At 37.7% G+C, this 18,130-nt stretch overlaps 1 protein-coding gene across 4 annotated transcripts in view; it reads left to right on the top strand.

The window, feature by feature from the left end:
* Positions 1–13,792, top strand: part of TBCK (TBC1 domain containing kinase) — a 210,630-nt gene extending 196,838 nt beyond the window's left edge. For all 4 annotated transcript variants that reach the window (XM_047718152.1, XM_047718149.1, XM_047718150.1 and 1 more), the window contains one exon: positions 13,217–13,792. In XM_047718152.1, coding sequence (XP_047574108.1) covers positions 13,217–13,327 — 111 coding nt within the window. In that variant the 3' untranslated portion in view covers positions 13,328–13,792. The remainder of the gene's footprint in view (positions 1–13,216) is intronic.
* The last annotated feature ends 4,338 nt before the right edge of the window (positions 13,793–18,130 follow it).

Here is an 18,130-nt window from a genome sequence, read left to right as displayed (position 1 = left end):
TGCTGTGTCTCTCTCTGTCAAATAAATAAATAAAATCTTTAAAAAAAATTATTCATCTGAGAACATAAGAGCCAGTGGCAATAATAAGCCTTGTGCGCTATTATTGATATTATTCTTTCCTTTAAAACAAAACAAAGCCAAATAAAACAAAACAAAATAGAAAAGAGCCAAACATATATTTCTGAGTAACAGTTGATTCAGAAACATAGATGAGAGATGACTTTTGTGAAGGTTCCATGAGTGAGTACCTGATACTTTCTACATGTGGCATGTAGGAATTAAATTTATAATACGGCATCTGTTATCAACTGCAGATAATCAGATTTGCAATAGGAAACCATGCCATTGCAGCTATGTTTTTATATAAGAGAACAGTCCAATTGTGTTTATTCAGCCTTCCCCGTAGGCCAGTGGTATTTGGTTTGGGAATGTTAGGTTGGAAGTCAGTCTGTACTGCAGTGATGGGAGGCTTCCACACTCTCAGCCCATGGCAAGAGTGCTCCCAGGGGACCAGGTGACTCTGAAAACACTTTCAGCCAATTCAGTATGTGTTTTCCCCATAGTAAACTTCTCTGGCTCCAGATGATATCTATCTAGTTCTTCAGATTAATATAATAATTTTAAACCACTTTGTATGAGAACTCTTACCTGTCAAAATTTATTAGGCCTCTTTATATTGTACCTTAAGCATTCTGGTGAAGAATGGGAAGTGAATTTCTTTTATGAGTTCCAAATATGCAAGGAATTATTTCTTGGTCTTGTTAGACACATAAACACTGGCTATCGTTAAACTTGGCTTTCTTTCTGGCTTATTCTTCGCCTTCTTGTCAGCAAATGTTTTGGTCTGTTGGTTTACATCAGATTACAAGGAAACATTTTAGATATTAATGTGGCTTGAACACACTAGACATAATATGATGCTTATAAGTAACAGTGAAACGTCTTCTGTATAGCTCTGCATTTATTAAATGTTGGGGGATAACTTACTTTAAAAGACCACCCAGCTACAACCTGCCTGATAGAGTCCCAGTTCTCATAGCTTTTCAAAGGTTTTGTGAAGTAAAAAGCAGTATGGAAGTTGTAGTAAAGAGAGCCCTAAGACACCTAACCAGACTTTGTTTTTTAAACATCTCCATTAGATATATTATGTATGCAAGCAGTTTTTAAAAAGAGGGAACTCATTTCAAGTTTTATGAAAAACTGCCAAGTCATCATCTGAATCTTGTGATCTGTGGCACCTATATTCTGACCTGTTATCTTGTTATCTTGTCTCAGTATGTGTTATTCTACATACCCACCCTGTCCTCCACAGCCCACTGTTTAATTAATTACTCCTTACCACAGGAATGTTCTAGCTGAATAACAAACTAACCATAGTTGCCCTCCCGCTTGACCTACAGAGGTTGGAACTTGGCCATGATCCATCAGAGCTCTAATTGTTTTGAATCTGAGTTTTTATTGTATACATTCTTTTCAGAGCATAGTATACTGTGTGTAATATGGCCAGTGGTTGAGACACAGTATGGGTTTACTGTTCTCAGTTGTCTAGTGTAAACGTAAGTTGATAAATGATTGTTGCTGAAATTCTGGTCCCAAATATCACAGATCAAAGGAAAATGTACCACAAGCTCATTAGAGCTCCTGACATATGGTGGTATTAGATGGTGGAATTTTATCAGAAGAAGCTTAGCGTCTGATATGAGTCAGTATGCTTTTTTTGTTAGAATAAGAACTGTTTTCAAAAAACAAAAACAAACAAAACAAAACAAAACAACTTTATGTCGTGTCTAAAAATATTTTCTCCTATTTTCTTACTGTCAACTTCAAAAAAAAGTTCCACAAAGCCATTCCTAAGAGGGCTTGTTTGAAATTATAAGCTATTGTTAAACCTAATCTGTAAATCTAGAGGAAGACCGCAGGTACCATACGGATAAACACTAGATTCCTATTACCATATGGATAAACACTATCAAGTCTCAAAAATTAAAAATTAAATAGATTAGTATAAAGGAAAACTTCTAAACCAAGAGTCCATCATGACTTTTAGAAAGTCTTTGAACTAATTAAAATTACCTGTAAAATGTTATACAAGTGTGTCATTTTTTGAAAGAGACTAGATCCCTAGCTTTCATCTAATTGCTGAAACTATATGTAATCTAGTAAGCAGTAAACGTTACTAGTATACATTACTGCTCTATTATAAACAGTTCATCATAAACACTGTGAACCCTACCTTACATTCCATTTGGGGACAAATATGCTGTTTAAGTTTAAATCTGTACAATTGTGAGGTGTCATAAATGACTCTCCTATTAATGGATCAATAGGGGGAAGAGGAAGAGAGGGAAGAAGGAAACTAGCTTATAGTATTTAATATGAATCAAGCACTTATACATACGATATCTAATCCTCCTAACAACACTGTATGTATGCTATTCAAGTGTATTATTACTACATATTTAACAGGTGAGGACACTAAGGCCAAAAATGCTGAGTTATTTACCCAAGTTCCCATAGCTAACCAGTGGCAGAACCCTGATTCAAACTGTACTAACTACAAAGTTCCTACACTTTTCTCCATACCACCCAGTCTGTTTGAATGAAATGATGAGTTATTTCAAATTCTTGACTAGTACAACAAATTATATAGAAAATTATTATTTGTCCTATCACCCTGCTAGCTAGGTCTGGAATTCTCTCATCCCTACTATCCACCTGTCGTAAGTCGGTTCACTGTACCTCATGCCTGACTTACCACAACTTCCAATGTCTCTAACTGCAATCCCCTTCCCCCAGTTTTACCCCACCACTAAGGTGAGCTTTTTGAAATGTAAATCGGATCATTGACTTTTTGTTGCCTTCAAAATAAAATTCAAATCCTACTCACCATCTATAAGGCCCTTTATGATCTGGGCTCTGCTTTGTGTTCCAAGTTCATCCCTCACTGCTCTTTCCTCAGCCTCTTAGATTCCAGCCATAACTAACTACCTGTAGTTCCTATCTCTTGTCTTTTTGTACTTCTATTTGGAGCATTCTTCCCACTTCTGTTCACCTGGGTAATTCCCATTTGTCTTAAATAGCTGTTTATATAAAGAACTATTTCTTAACTCCTCAGATCTTGTACTAAATACCCTTCCCAAGTGCTCATATCTTTTCGTTTTATAATGACATTGGGATGATTAAAATATATAGAATTTCTGTGTGCATTAGATAAAAACCCATCCTTCCTTTAGCGAACACAGTACCACATAAGGGCACAAAGTTTGCAAAGGAGAGGATGGGCTACATTTCATGCTCCACTTACCCCTTTTCCAGGTTCTCTCATGCAGTGCCTAATTTGTCCAACCATGTATGATGGCTCTATATAGCACTTATCAGATGGTATTTTAATTGCCTCTTCTCTTCTCTGCATCTCCAACTAAACTCCAAGCTCATTGAGGACAAGGATTATATTATATTCATTGTTGTACCCCTGGCTCCCGGCATCATGCCTTTGAAGTAGAAAGCACTCAAAAAATATTTGATGTTTGAATTAATGACTAAGTTAATGAATGAACACATGAGAAATAATAGTTTGCTGTAGACTGCACATTTGCAGAAATTAGTGAAAAGAGAAAGACAAAAGAAAAAATACTAATATCAGCTACTAGTTTAATTCAAGACAACAAACATTAAGTGCTTACATGATGGAACTATTATGAGGAAACAGAAAGGAGAAAGGCATAGTCCTTTGCCCTCAAAAAACTTACAATCTAGTTAGGAAGATAAGACGTGTATGCAACCAATTAAAACTCAAAGCAGAATGTAGCATGTGCTATGTGAAGTTTATAATTAAAGTTCTAGAAAATCAATGAGAAGGAAGAAATTTCTTCCAGTTAAATGAAGGGTTCCTAAATCTTCATGGAGAAGAAGATAACAGACCTTAAATTATGAGTAGAATTTCAGTAAGGAAATGTATTGGGAGGAGGGCCATGGTCAGGAAGGAACATTCCCGGCAAAGGAAATAGCACATGCTGATTGGAAAGCACAGAGCTTCTTCGAAGAGCATTCTAGCTATAGACAAGCTGGAAAGCTAGAAGAGTCTGAAGTAGATGGCCTTGAATGCTATACTAAGGAGTTTACATATAATAGTGAGGCACTATTAAAGGTTTTTAAAAAGGAAAGTAATACTAACAGCTGTATTTAGAAAGTCATTTGGCAAATTACTTTTAGTGTCTTCCCTTTCCTTTGCCCTTGATCCCAATAAAATAGAAATTTTTAAACACCAAAAACCAGAGACCAGTCAAAGAATTTCACTCTCTCTGTATTCCCAGTCTATTCCAATGCTAGGTTCTTCCCAGATTCTACCTTTATACCGATCTTGTCTCACACTTGCAATCTCCTGCTGTCTAAATAGTTTGTAAGCCCCCACTTAGCAAAGCTCTCATGGCTCTGAGAAGAGGAAATTGGAGTTTGTCTGAGACTGACAGCCAAAGTCCTGCAACTTTCAAAAGGACATTGGGGAAATGGCCTCACTGCTTTTGTCATGTGATTCAAGGCATCGGGTAACATTCTGTCACTATCTTTTCTTACCTTATTCAGGACACTAAGAGACAATCTTCTCATTAATCTTTAACTTATGTGTTAATAAATCCATGTATTTATAAAATGAGTAAATAAGCATAAATCTAAAATGAAGAATTTCTTTTGTCCTTAAAATATAAAGAAATTTTAGACTTAATATTATCAAAATGAAATTTTCAGTAAGGACTTTTTGGGTACTATATGTTGTCCTTCCTGACTATAGAGAAGCAAGCTATTCCTTGGAAAGGATCCATAGATCTTGAGTCACCTTGCTTAATGGTAATCCCCCTTAGGAAGAAAAACATCTCTACACAATAGTGTTAGGGTCTCAGGATTTCCTGAGGGCCTCCATATTGCTCTGTGTAGGCAGCAGAGTGCCAAGCAAATGGAAAAGGAAAAACTAAAAGCACAAGAACCATTTAGGAACTAATCCAAGAGTAATTAGGATCTAAAATGGAGTAGGAGCAGAGGAATGGAAAAGAAGGAATCAATCCAAGACAATCGCAGAGAGAACTGACACAGCTTTGTACCTAAATGAACATGGAGCCAAAGTCAAAAGTCAAAAATATACCTTGGCTAATTGAATTTAAACTTTTAAAAAAGGTTTTTTTAAGTCAAAGGTAACCTTAAAATTTCCAGATTGGGTTTTTGGGGAGGTTGCTGAGACCTTTAATAGAATTAGGAAGAGAATGTCGATTTGGAGGAAGTCTGATGAATTTTGGACATACTGAGTTTGAAGTGCTAATGGGAAATGAGGACTAAAACATCAATTAAGGATTTAAAGGTTTAGACTAGAATTCGGAGAATTAAAACAGGATGTGTAAACACATAGAATCCTTCCACTTATGAAATAAGCACTTAGTATTTTACAATACAGAAAAAAGTAGAGTTTTCTTTCTTAAAATTAAATATAATAGCTTATAAATGCATTATTCCAGAATGGAAGACAAATTCCAGCTGATGGGCTCAACAACAGACTGTCAAAAGACCATTAAAAGATATAACTAAAATTTATTTCAGGAAATTGTAAAAATCCATTGTCTCCATTATAAACTAGCTTATAATTTTTTTTTAAATTGCTTTAGTGCACATGATTGGTAGAAGAGATCAACAAAGAAAACAAGAGATCAAAGGAAGATGGAAGGGGAAGGAAGGAAAACACCATTTGACGTGTGCACCCATGGGCCTTCAGAAAGTTGTTTTTAAAGATTTGTTTATTTATTTGAGAGAGAGAGAGAGCACTAGTGGCTGGGTGGGTGGGGGAAATGAAGAGGGAAAGAGAGAGAATCTTAAGCAGACTCACTGCTAAGCACAGAGCCCAGCTCAGGACTTTATCTCACTGACCTGAGATCATGACCTGAGCTGAGAGTTTTTAAAAGAGGAAGGTATAATTAAATACGTCAGATGTTGCTGATGGGTAAAGTAAGATTCAAGTTGAGTCTTAAAAATTGGATTTGGCAGTGTGACAAAGTGGAGATTGTTGCTGACCTTTGTAAGAGTATTTTAGGGGAGTGATGGAGACAAAAGTCTGATTAGAGTAGATTCAAGAGAGAATAGGCTTTCTGCAAAGAAATGAAGAGATAAAACAAATGTATAGATTACAGGAGACTTAAAAGCCATCCTTCAGTCATAATGTGTGAACCTTGTTTGGATCCTGATGCAAATAAACAGATTGTAAATATAGATAAGTTGTTGATGGATGGATGGGTGGATAGATGGATGGATGGATGAATGCAAAGATGACATTTATGAAGTAATTGTAAATGCGAACACTTACTAAATAATTAAAGGATTATTGTTAATATTTTCTAGATGTATAATGATACTGTGGTTATATTTTTAAGTATTTTTGTTTTAAGGATACATATTTATGTACAAAATGATAGATGAGATTTACCTCAAAATAATGGTTGTAGTCAAGAAGAGCGAGTGGAAGGAACAAATGAAATAAACTATCTGAGCTGTAATTACTGAAATTGGGTTTTGGTTACCTAGGGGCTCATTATACCATTCTTGTCTATTTATATATTTTTTTTACATTTTTTTTAATAAAAAAGGTAAAGAGAGAATGGGAAGACATAAGATGGAGATAGAAACTATATAGGCAACAGAAAATTAAAATAAAACTACAACTATTTAGAAAAAAAACTACAATTATTTATATATCTACTTATATAACACAGACTATTAAAAATGTTTTTTTAAGATACAGTCTTATATACAACATAGTATGGATTGTGGATATCCCAGACACCATTAGGATAGCTATCCTTAACAAAACAAACATGGATTTAATAAAATTTAATTAATTTAATAAATCCTAGGCCATATTCGCTGTTTATATACATGCTCCCATTTTTTCCTTATTGCATAAATAACCATTTTACAGTATATAAGATTCTACATTAATACCCTGGAATTAACAGTTCTGCTCCTTACTTGTCACAAGTGCCTATGGTAAGGTGTAAGATGATTGCTGACCTTATGTTCACCTTCTTGCTTTTGCTCTGCTGTGGACTTTACTTCTGTGAGTCAAATGAGAGTGTAATTACTGCTTAATAGATGTTATTGCTTGTTATTAGATGTTATTACTATGAAAACCAGTTTTGCACCTTATTTAGTACTCTCTTTTCAGCATTAATGAGATATAACTGATACATAGGAATTATATATATATTAAAAGTATACAACTTGATATTTTGGTATATGTACACATTATAAAATAATCACCACAATCAAACAAATTAACATGTCATCACCTCACATAATCAGCATTTTCTTTCTTTTTCTTCTTAGCAAATTTTCAGCAAACAATAGAGTATTATTATACTTGTAACTGTAATTGCCATGTTGAACATTAGGTCTCTAGGACTTCCTCTTGCATAACTGGACCTTTGTACCCTTTGACCAACATCTGTCCATCTCCTCTCTCAAACCCCTTCACCCCTAGCAACCACCATTCTACTCTCTGCTTCTATGACTCTGACTATTTTTGATTCCACATATCAGCAAAATCATGCAGTATTTGTCCTTATGTGTCTGGTTTATTTCATATAGCATAATGTTCTCTAGCTATACCCATGATATCCCAAATGGCAGGAGTTCCTTTTTTATGGCTCAATAATATTCCCATGTGTGTTCTATGTGTGTAGCCATTATCCATCGATGAGCATAGGTTATTTCCTTATCTTGACTACTGTGACTAGTTTTGCAATGAATATGGGAGTATAGGTACCAAAATCCAGATTTCATTTCCTTTAGGTACATACTTAGAAGTTGGATTGCTGGATCATATGGTAGTTCTATTTTTAGTTTTTTAAAGAACCTCTGTTCTTTAAAGAACACTGTTTTCCATAATGGCCAAACCAATATACATTCCTATTAAATGCATACAAGGGCTCCCTTAAGTAACTTATTTAAGAAGGTAAACTTATGTAGTACTTTAAAGAAAATAAACATTAGTGTGTTAATTATAAAATATCTAAATACAGAAGACTAGCAGAAGATGGAACACTTATCTGAGTTATGGAAAGAACACAACAAGGATTGAAACAAAAAGGACATTTCAAAATTATACTTGACTATATAATCAAGGGAAAAGATCAGTGGCATATTAGGTAAATCATTCTTAACTTTTCCTAGTACTCCTTGTCACAGCTCTCATGTTTCTAACTGGGAGCACTGAGATGACCCCTTCAAGTGATCAAGACCTCAGAATTTATTAATGACCTCAGAATTTCTAAAATAATCAGGACAAGACAGCACTTGGGTTATTTTTAACCCAAGGCCACACTGTACTCTAGATGTGGAAATAATCCCATATTCTGTTTCTCATCTTATCTCATCCCACACTTATAGAGTTGTCCAGCCAAACTTAGAAATAGGTACATAATTTGTGTGAGGTACCAGTCCAGCCCCAACCACATAGTGCCAGAAATATTAAATGGACACCATATTTTCAGAATTGCAGGAGCTCAAGAGGATATATAGGACTAATACAACATCAGCCTCACAACCATAGAACCAAGAAAATAAAATTACTACAGCTATTCATTACAGGATAATTTGCCAGTTCCCTTATTCAGTTCTGTGTCCAACCAAAAGTAATATATCCATGTCCCAAGTTTAGCAATATTTGGAGGGAAAGGAATGGACAAATAAAATGGAAGAGAGAAAAGGACCTCCGTTCGAGCTTCACCAGAGTGTTAGTTAGTTCATGGTAATTGTCCAGTTCCCAATACAAACTTAAAACTCACGAGGCCAAAGTTTCCCATCAAGAAATTTAATTGTCCTGCAATGTGCTCTTTCCCGAATCTTGCAGAAGCCAAATTTTCTTAGCTGCCTGTGGGTTCTACCCAAGCCTGTGACCCGGGACACCCAGTGAGAAACAACATGATCCTGTTCTCTGCTTCTCTTAAATCTTACCCATACTCAGCCTTAATTTCTTGGCCTTAGTTATGCTATACCACTCTGTAGCAGATCAAAATATCCCTTTCCTCCACTCATTCTCCTCCTATAACAGATCTTGACTTCCACTGGACAAACATGCCAGCCTCTTAATCCAAGTTAAGATGAAAGACAGAGAAAAACAAAAAGGAGTGGCACCCACAAGAGCCTGCCACTTTCAGACAGTGCTCTTTTGAGGTGTGTCTACCTAAGCCCTAGAAATGAAAAGAACAGCCAGATTCTCCTAACCAGAGGAATGACAAAAATGCAAGAGCTTTGCCTTTTCTACATGGGAGTACTTCCCACAAGAAATGCAGCTGTCCCTGCCATCTCTGAGTCCCAAAATCCTATCCCAGCAAATATCAGATCCTGCCAGCTCCACATGGGATGTTGACCTATAGATCTCAGCTGGTCGTGCAGTTGGAAGAACCCCATTCTCTACACGTAGGACTTGGTCTCACAAATTCCAGCCCTCCAAACATGCCAGCCTCTTTAGTGCAAGGTGACTTGCTCTCCACATGGGACTATACTTACTAAAATTGCAGCTTGAGGTCTCAGACAAACCTCACCAGCAAATGAATCCCATTATCTAGTAAAATTATTCTCAATGCTGGCTACACAATAGAATAACCCAGAAAACTTCAAAACAAGCAGATAAAGAACCTGATGTTGGGGCGATAGCCCAAAAATATTCTACTTATTACTGATCTGGAGTGGGTCTGGGTATCATTGTTGACTAAAAAAGCACCCAGATAAGTCTGACAGCTCCATAACCACTGGTCCGATATGACATCCTGCCACTTCTGCCAAGGATATTGCTCAGTGAGTCTAGGTTTGTGACTTCTGTTTGAAGTCCGGCCTCTCCCAAAGCTGCAGCTACAGGCTACTCTAGATTCTTTTTTTTTTTTTAAGAGATTTTATTTATTTATTTGACAGAGAGAGAGAGATCACAAGTAGGCAGAGAGGTAGGCAGAGAGAGGGGGAAGCAGGCTCCCTGCTAAGCAGAGAGCCTGATGCAGTGCTCCATCCCAGGACCCTGAGATCATGGCCTGAGCCGAAGGCAGAGGCTTTACCCCACTGAGCCACCCAGGTGCCCCTACTCTAGATTCTTAATCACCAAAGTCCAGTACCCTGTATGTTAACACCTTAAAGCTGCCAAAGCCCTACCAGATGAAGAGTGAAAGGTGGATGAAACCCAGAACTCTACGTGCCTGGTTCTCCTGTGCTCCACCACCTGTCTTCTCCATGAGTGATGTGGCTTTTTTCACATGGAAACCACCCCGGACATTCACAGCCCTTTCCTCCCTCCCTAACCTGTCAGGCTATGGCCACAGAGAACACAATTGTAGCCATCGCATCTGGGTTCCCACTCCCTTCAGGAGTCAATAAAAGAGGGATGGGAGGGAGGATCAGCTTCCCTTAACCCCGGTTAAATTCAGAGGTACCCCAAACTTCTACTTGTATAATCGCCTGCTACTTGAGGTTATTCGTTCCTATCTCCTCCACTGATCTATAAGCACTGCAAAAACTGGAACAGTGCATGGTACTCAGTAAGTACTCACTAAAATGTATGATCAATGAATGAATGAATGAAGAGGAAACGCTGCCATGGTAGGAGTGGAAAAGATCCAGTCATGCCTTCACTGTTGGGCCCCCTATTTAACATGGGTTCTTGGAACCACAAGCAGAGCAGAACTCAAAATCCTAAACTGAAAACTCAACATTGGCTCTTTGTCTTTACTTAAGCACAGCCTTGCTTTTCAAGGCACCAAAACATTTGCCATCTCCTTGTATTCTGCTTCTACTTTTCTTCTTAGACCTCCCACCTAGCACCACCCTAATTGTTCCAAAGTGCTCTATTCTGCCTGCTTTGCCTTCACCATTTCCAGCTCAGTGGCAGACTAGTTGTTATGTCCCTCCTTAAAATAATCTTGGGAACTCTTTCTAGCTCTACAGCCTAGTGTCAGAGAGATTAAGTTAAATGTACAGTAGGAAGTCCTTCCTTCCTTGCCTTCTGACTTCTACAGGGTTTTGAAGTACTCAATGCTAAGACTGCTTATCCACAAGATTTTTTTCAATAACGGTAGTTTATCTTAGAGTTCCGGCTTCTGTGTTAATTGTATTGCTACATGTGGGAGAATGAAGCAAAGATGTTTCAGTAATCATATGGTACCAGGGACTGTGCTGCCTGCGCTTGACTCAGAGCAGATGAATCCAGCTCCTCTGCTGTTAAGGACTGAGGTTCGAAGAGAAACAAGCAAGAACAGCATGAAGACCAGTTCACAGCAATAGTCTACCTCACTTGATAGCTTTTGAAATACAGATGCGCTGTCTTTCTTCAACATTGATTACTATTAAAGGTACTTCCAGGTGGCTAAAAGAGTATTGGCTCTGAAATGTAAATGGCCATTGAATCTATTAAGGCACTGCAGAGAATGATGGAAAAGATCAGTGGGGTCAGCAGTATTAAGGTCCATTTCTGTGAGTCATTTTGAGGATTGTTAAAGACCCCAGTCCAGCAATGTCTATTGCATCTAGTTACTGATACCTTTATCTTGTTGGCTCTAGGTGGTATGTTCCAAAATACTGTCCTCAGACTACCCACTTTAATATCATCTAGTGGTGTTTGTTTAAAACAACTACCACCACCACAATAAAAAAACACTTTCTTGAGCCTAGATCAATAAAGCAGAATCCCTGGGGTTGAGGCCTTGAACTTATCCTGAGCGAAACATTCAGCTTTTGAACCATGCAGTGTAGACTGCTTGCTTGAGACTTCACCAGCTGTTAAGCTTCACCCACTCCCAATAGCGGTATCAGCAGGTTTTCATTTTTCTGGAGGGACCGGAGATCAAGTTTGACAAAGTAATTGAAAAGAACTTGAGGTCGCAAGTACCCAAGGAGGAGGAAGAAAACAAACACCCCCAAGGAGAGGGAATAGAAATAGAATGCCAGAGTCCAAGAAAACCCTTCTTTCCTTCATCCTTTTGTCCCAGGTTGTATGTCCTATGTCTTGGTTTAGTTTAGTCCAACAAGCATATATTGAGCCCCTGTCATGTGCCAGGCACTAGGAATAAAAAGAAAGAGAACAGTCTCACTGTCCTAGGGAAGCAGGCTCTTAAACTTAAATAAGCATGGTAAGCAAAAGACAGAGATTTAGCCCAAGGAATCTTACAGGCTAAGAAGAGAGGTTTGTAATGGAGACTTAGCATGTAGGGAAGAAATTGCATGAGTAGGGAAATAAATAGAAATTAGGCAGGTGGGGATGGTGGCGGCGGGGGCTTTTGAGGAGGAACTAAAGGCTATCCAGGAGCTGGTGGGAAATAGTACATGTTCCCAACAAAGGGCAACCTGCACAACCAAAATGCTCTGCATCCTAAAGTGACCTCATTTATGTTGGGATTGACAAGAAGTTCAGGACTGCTTTATCATAAGGTCAAAGGAGTGGAGAAAGATAACCAATGATCCTAGATAGGTAGACACGGGCCAAGTCAGGAAGATATATGTATGTCTTGTTAACTTTTCAAAGTCCTATTTTGCTAACCATCCAGAAGACCTCTTGGATGTCCTTGGATGACCTCTTGGAATCCTTCAAATTCATTCCAAGTTTATGGTCTCAAACTGTTCATTACAGTTGCTCCAGAAACATGTTACAACAAGTTTATGGCCCTCTCTGGGACATTACACGAGAATTGCAACAACTAATAAAGGGACAGTAATATCAAAAATTGTTCAATATAGATTTGAGAAGGTTTTAACTATCACTGGAAAGATACATGAAAAATAGTAATGATCGCTGGAGAGGGAAACTGAGAGGAGAGGTAGGAGGAATTTACATCTCACTGTATACTTTTTGTACTATTTGAATATTACATTCAAATATTATATATTTTATATTATAAAATATTATATATAATATATATTCAAAAATTACGCATACCATGTATATTTATTGCCTCTTCCAACAAGCTTGAAAGAGAACTAAAGAGACACATTTATTCTATAGTATAAAGAACTTGTCAACATGTTAAATGGTGATTTGATTTATATTGAAAACCCAAAATAGTGATTCACTGATAAAACAATGATAATAATAGTATTATTAAAGAAGTTTTATCTTTCACAGCTTGAGGGGGAAAAAATGGGATTGGAGAAACACAGATTTTGTATATCCTCTATAAATTTGGCCCCCCCTTTTTTTTTTCAGTTTGCAGCACATCTTGTGAAGATGAAGTATCCAAGAATCTGCATTCTAGATGGTGGCATTAATAAGATCAAGCCCACAGGCCTCCTCACTGTCCCATCTCCTCAAATATGAAGAACCAAGACTGTGACTATGAAAGGGACAGGGTGGTATCAACTGCCAACTGCCCAACTCTTCATGGCCTCGCTACTCGAAGACAGAGCTAGACTTCCAGATTGTTGCATTTCCATAAAGTTTTGTCACAAAACATTTTTTTTTAAATCTCATAACTCACATGTTCAGCTATCCAGGCACAAACTTGACTGTACATGTATTGCTGAAAGAATGTCCTTAACAGTGAAATCTGATCATGTATTTTTACCACAGTGCAACACAAAGCCAGAGGAATTCAGCTGACAAGGCAGATTTAGCATTATCAAGAAATCTCAATTGCACTGAAAAGTTGTCTCCAACTGCACTGACCAGACAGTCCTAACAAAGGTATTGTTTAGAAACATAGACTGAATGGGGGTTGGAATAATCTTTGCATGATATAGTGAAAAGTAAAAAGCTATTCGCAATATATTCCTTATAAGTAAATGCTATATTTGGCAACTCATTTTTGGCCCAGACAGATTTTGTGTGTGTGTGTGTGTGTGTGTGTGTGTGTGTGTGTGTGTGTGTGTGTGTGGTTTGTTTAGAAGAATTTAGCCTACTGAAAAAAGTAATAATAATTTACAGTTTACTTCCAGGGAAATGAAAGTCAGAAACCATTCACATTAGAACATTTGTTCAGCTCCTGTGGCAGAGAAATCCAAAATAAGAGTGACTTACACATTGGGGCGCCTGGGTGGCTCAGTGGGTTGGGCCGCTGCCTTCGGCTCAGGTCATGATCTCAGAGTCCTGGGATCGAGCCCCACGTCGGGCTCTCTGCTCAGCAGGGAGCCTGCTTCCTCCTCTCTCTGCCTGCCTCTCTGCCTGCTTGTGATCTCTCTGTCAAATAAATAAATAAAATCTTTAAAAAAAAAAAAAGTGACTTACACAAACTAGAACCGTATTTCTCACATAAAAGGCTGCATAATAGGTGTAGAGCTAGTATGCTCTTTTCATAATCATCAAGAACTAAGGTATCTTCACATTGCTTTATCACCCTCAATACATGGTTTCTAGCTCATGGATCAAGATGGCTGCTCAGCTCACACTATTTATGCCATTTAGAAGGGCAGGAACGAAGGAGGAGGGGGAGGTTGGGAGGAGAAAGAAATAGGGAGGGAGCAAATAAGAAAGGAGAGAAGGAATGCTCTTTCTCTTCAAGTGCACAAACCAGAAGTTGCACATGTTACTTCTGCTTATACCCATCAGCCAGAACTTAGACATGTGGCCACACCTAACTATAAGGAAAACGAAATATAATCTTTGACTGGGAGGTCATTTACCCAGGCAAAAAAAAATTTTTAAGTTTTAATTATTTAAAAAATTCTTGAAACATTATTATTAAGATTATTAAAATTTATTATACTGTGTGGGGGGGTAGAACACATATTGTAGGATAACTAGCAGCTTCTGCATTATTCTAAAAAGTAAGTACTGTACTTCATTGAATCTAACACATATCACAACAATGCAACCAAATCAACTGGACATACCATCAGTCATAAGATGCATTCCCATTTCAGAAATGTGAAAAGATAACATATCTTAGAATTATTGGACTATAGTACCTTTCTTGGTTATCTTCGATTTTAACTGAACAGTGTTATTGTTTTCTTCTTTAACTCATATTTCTCTTCAGTGTTAGGAACTACCGAGGTGTAGAACATTTCAATAAGAGCCTCAATTCAACTATCTGGCTGTGGTTTTATTGTTGCTATTTGTTTTGGTTTTTTGCATCTACTTTTTTATTGAGATACAATTTACATACCATAAAATTTATCCTTTTAAAACATACAATTCAGTGGTTTTTAGTATATTCAGAAAATAGTGCAATCATCACTACTGTCTAATTCCAGAACATTTTTATTCTCCAAAAAAAGAATCCTATAATTATTAGCAGTCATTCCCCATTAATCCCTCCCAAGGTCTTTGATTTACTGTTTACATATGACGTGAGTTAAGTATCCAACCTCATTCTTGCATGTGGATTTCAAGCTGTCCCAGAGGCTGTGTCATCTTATTTGTTTTGCTTAATTGAATTATATTTAGCCATTCAACAGATATGTTTCAACAAATATGTTTCTATTAGATGCAAAACAGTGACATAACTAGTAATTATAGCATTCTGTGACCCCTAAATAATATACAAGGAAAAAATGTGAGAATAATAAGAAAATTTTACCACTGTTTCCCTAATAGTATTTTGAGGTCATCATCTGCCATGATCAGAAAAATACTAAGTCCTCCTGTCCTTTCCTTTAACCTTTGGTTACTTACCTGACTTCATAGTCCTAATACAGCACTGATGATCACTTGAAACAAGTGGTTCTGAGTTTTAAGTTTGCCTTACGGAGAAAGCAGAGGAGGATGAGGGGTTAAGATTTGATTTGAATGGATTGGCACGGCAGTAGGGGAAGATGAAGAACTGGGTATTGGGGAGAGCTGCGTGAGAAGATAATAGTAGCCAACCTCCATCAGAATTTTGCATTTGATCTTTCTTAAAACTTAACATATTTAAGGCTTACTTTCTTAAATGAGTTTTTTAACCATTCAAATTATGAATATTTAATATTCTCAACAGTAAAATAAGAAAGAGCACATCATCAGTGCCATGTCTACATGCTGGTTATGGTAGTTGGTGGCAGATAGTTTGAACAAAGTTAACCTTGACAACTGTTTGTTGCATAAACCTATACAACTCATGACAGTCGAAGTCCTTGGGGATACATCATTGACTCCTACATTATCACTATCAGCACTGTTTGTTTCTGGCATTGGCAGTCTCTTTGCCTCTATCTGGAATGCCCTTACTACCACCACCAGCCCCACAGATACACACACACACACACACACACACACACACACACACATACACACACATGCTTATAAATCCTTTATACTCCAGCACCAGTAGCATCTCCCGTCATCTCAGTCTTCCCCATGATGCATTAAAAGCCTCAACTACTGGGGCGCCTGGGTGGCTCAGTGGGTTAAAGCCTCTGCCTTCGGCTCAGGTCATGATCCCAGGGTCCTGGGATCCGGCCCCGCATCATCGGGCTCTCTGCTCAGCAGGGGGCCTGCTTCCTCCTCTCTCTGCCTACTTGTGATCTCTGTCAAATAAATAAATAAAATCTTTAAAATAAATAAATAAATAAAAGCCTCAACTACCAAAGCGTTCCATTCATACTTCTAATAATAGACTTACTACATCATTTTGTAATTATCTGTTTACATTTAAGACCCATATTAACATATGAGCTTCTTGAGGTCAAAGACCATAATTTATACTTCTTTTTGTATTCAACAACCCACTACACTGGAGATGTTTGTTGAGTATAAAACTGAATTGGATCTCTTACTTAGGGATTTTAGAATCTAAATGGATAGGGAAAAAAATGTAATTTTTATCAAATGCCAACTTATCTGGTACCTGGTGATTTATAAATAAATCAAAATCTTAATTCACTGAGTGAAGAAAAAATCTCTAATAGTCTACCTAGTTCTAAATTTCTATAATCCTATCAGTTGGAACAAATATTTTCCAACAACAAAGTAAACTGACCTAATTGCATCCCCTTCCCAAAGCATAAAAGTGCTAATTTTAAAATGTCTTAATACTTAATCAAGTTTGTAAGAAATCAATTCCTTGACGTCAGATCGGAAGAGGAACTGAAACACTGTCAGGCCCATGGGATATCAGATATCAATATAGGCCCTGGGAACTGTGGTTTTAACATGCACATAGGGTTCAAAGGCACAGCCTTGGGCCTTCTGGTAGGGAGTTTGTATCACTACCTTACACAGTGACCGTCTCAAAGAACTCTTCGTTCCATGAAATGACTAGAAAAAACCCCACCAAATCAAGGAAGGTACAGGAGAGATTGTCCTGGTACTCTGAGTGAAGAAAGACAAATCTGTTGTAGACAGGAGGTGTTCAGTGGAAAGGCTACGGTAAGTCCCCAAATTAGAACAGGTTTTTTGTTTTGTTTTGTATTTTTTAAGATTTTTATTTTTATTTATTTGACAGACAGAGAACAGAGTAGGCAGAGAGGCAGGCAGAGAGAGAAGGGGAAGCAGGCTCCCTGCTGAGCAGAGAGCCCGACGCGGGACCCGATCCCAGGACTCTGGGATCATGACCTGAGCCGAAGGCAGAGGCTTTAACCCACTGAGCCACCCAGGCACCCCTAGAACAGGTTTTAAGGCATGTGTTCATCTGACTATTTAAAAATGAGAACATGGGTCTCCTGGGTGGCTGAGTTATTAAGTGTCTGCCTTTAGCGCAGGTCATGATCCTGGGGTTCTGGGATCGAGCCCCGCATGGGGCTCCCTGCTCAGCGGGGAGTCTGCTTCTCCCTCTCCCACTCCCCTTACTTGTGTTCCCTCTCCCACTGTGTCTCTTACTCTGCCAAATAAATATATTAAAAAATCTTTTAAAAGGAAAAAGAAAAAAGAAAAATGAGAACAATACATTAAATCAAACTTTTGGAAAGCATAGAGAATACCAGATCTTTGTTTGATTCCTCCTCCAAATAGTTCCATAAAAATACAGTGGACCCTTGACCAACACAGGGGTTAGAGGCACCAATCCCTACACAGTCGAAAATCCTGTTATAACTGTGACTGCCATTGACCATAAGCCCTACCAATAAAAATCAAGTAACACATATTTTGTATATTGTATGTATTAAATGTTGTATTGTTACAATAGTGTAAGCAAGAGAAAAGAAAACATCAAGGAAATCACAAGGAAGAGAAAATACCCTTACAGTACTGTACAGTAGTTAC

The sequence above is a fragment of the Lutra lutra genome, chromosome 2, assembly GCF_902655055.1.
Source record: "Lutra lutra chromosome 2, mLutLut1.2, whole genome shotgun sequence".
NCBI classification, from domain to species: Eukaryota; Metazoa; Chordata; class Mammalia; order Carnivora; family Mustelidae; genus Lutra; species Lutra lutra.
This window is presented reverse-complemented; position numbering and strand designations above follow the sequence as displayed.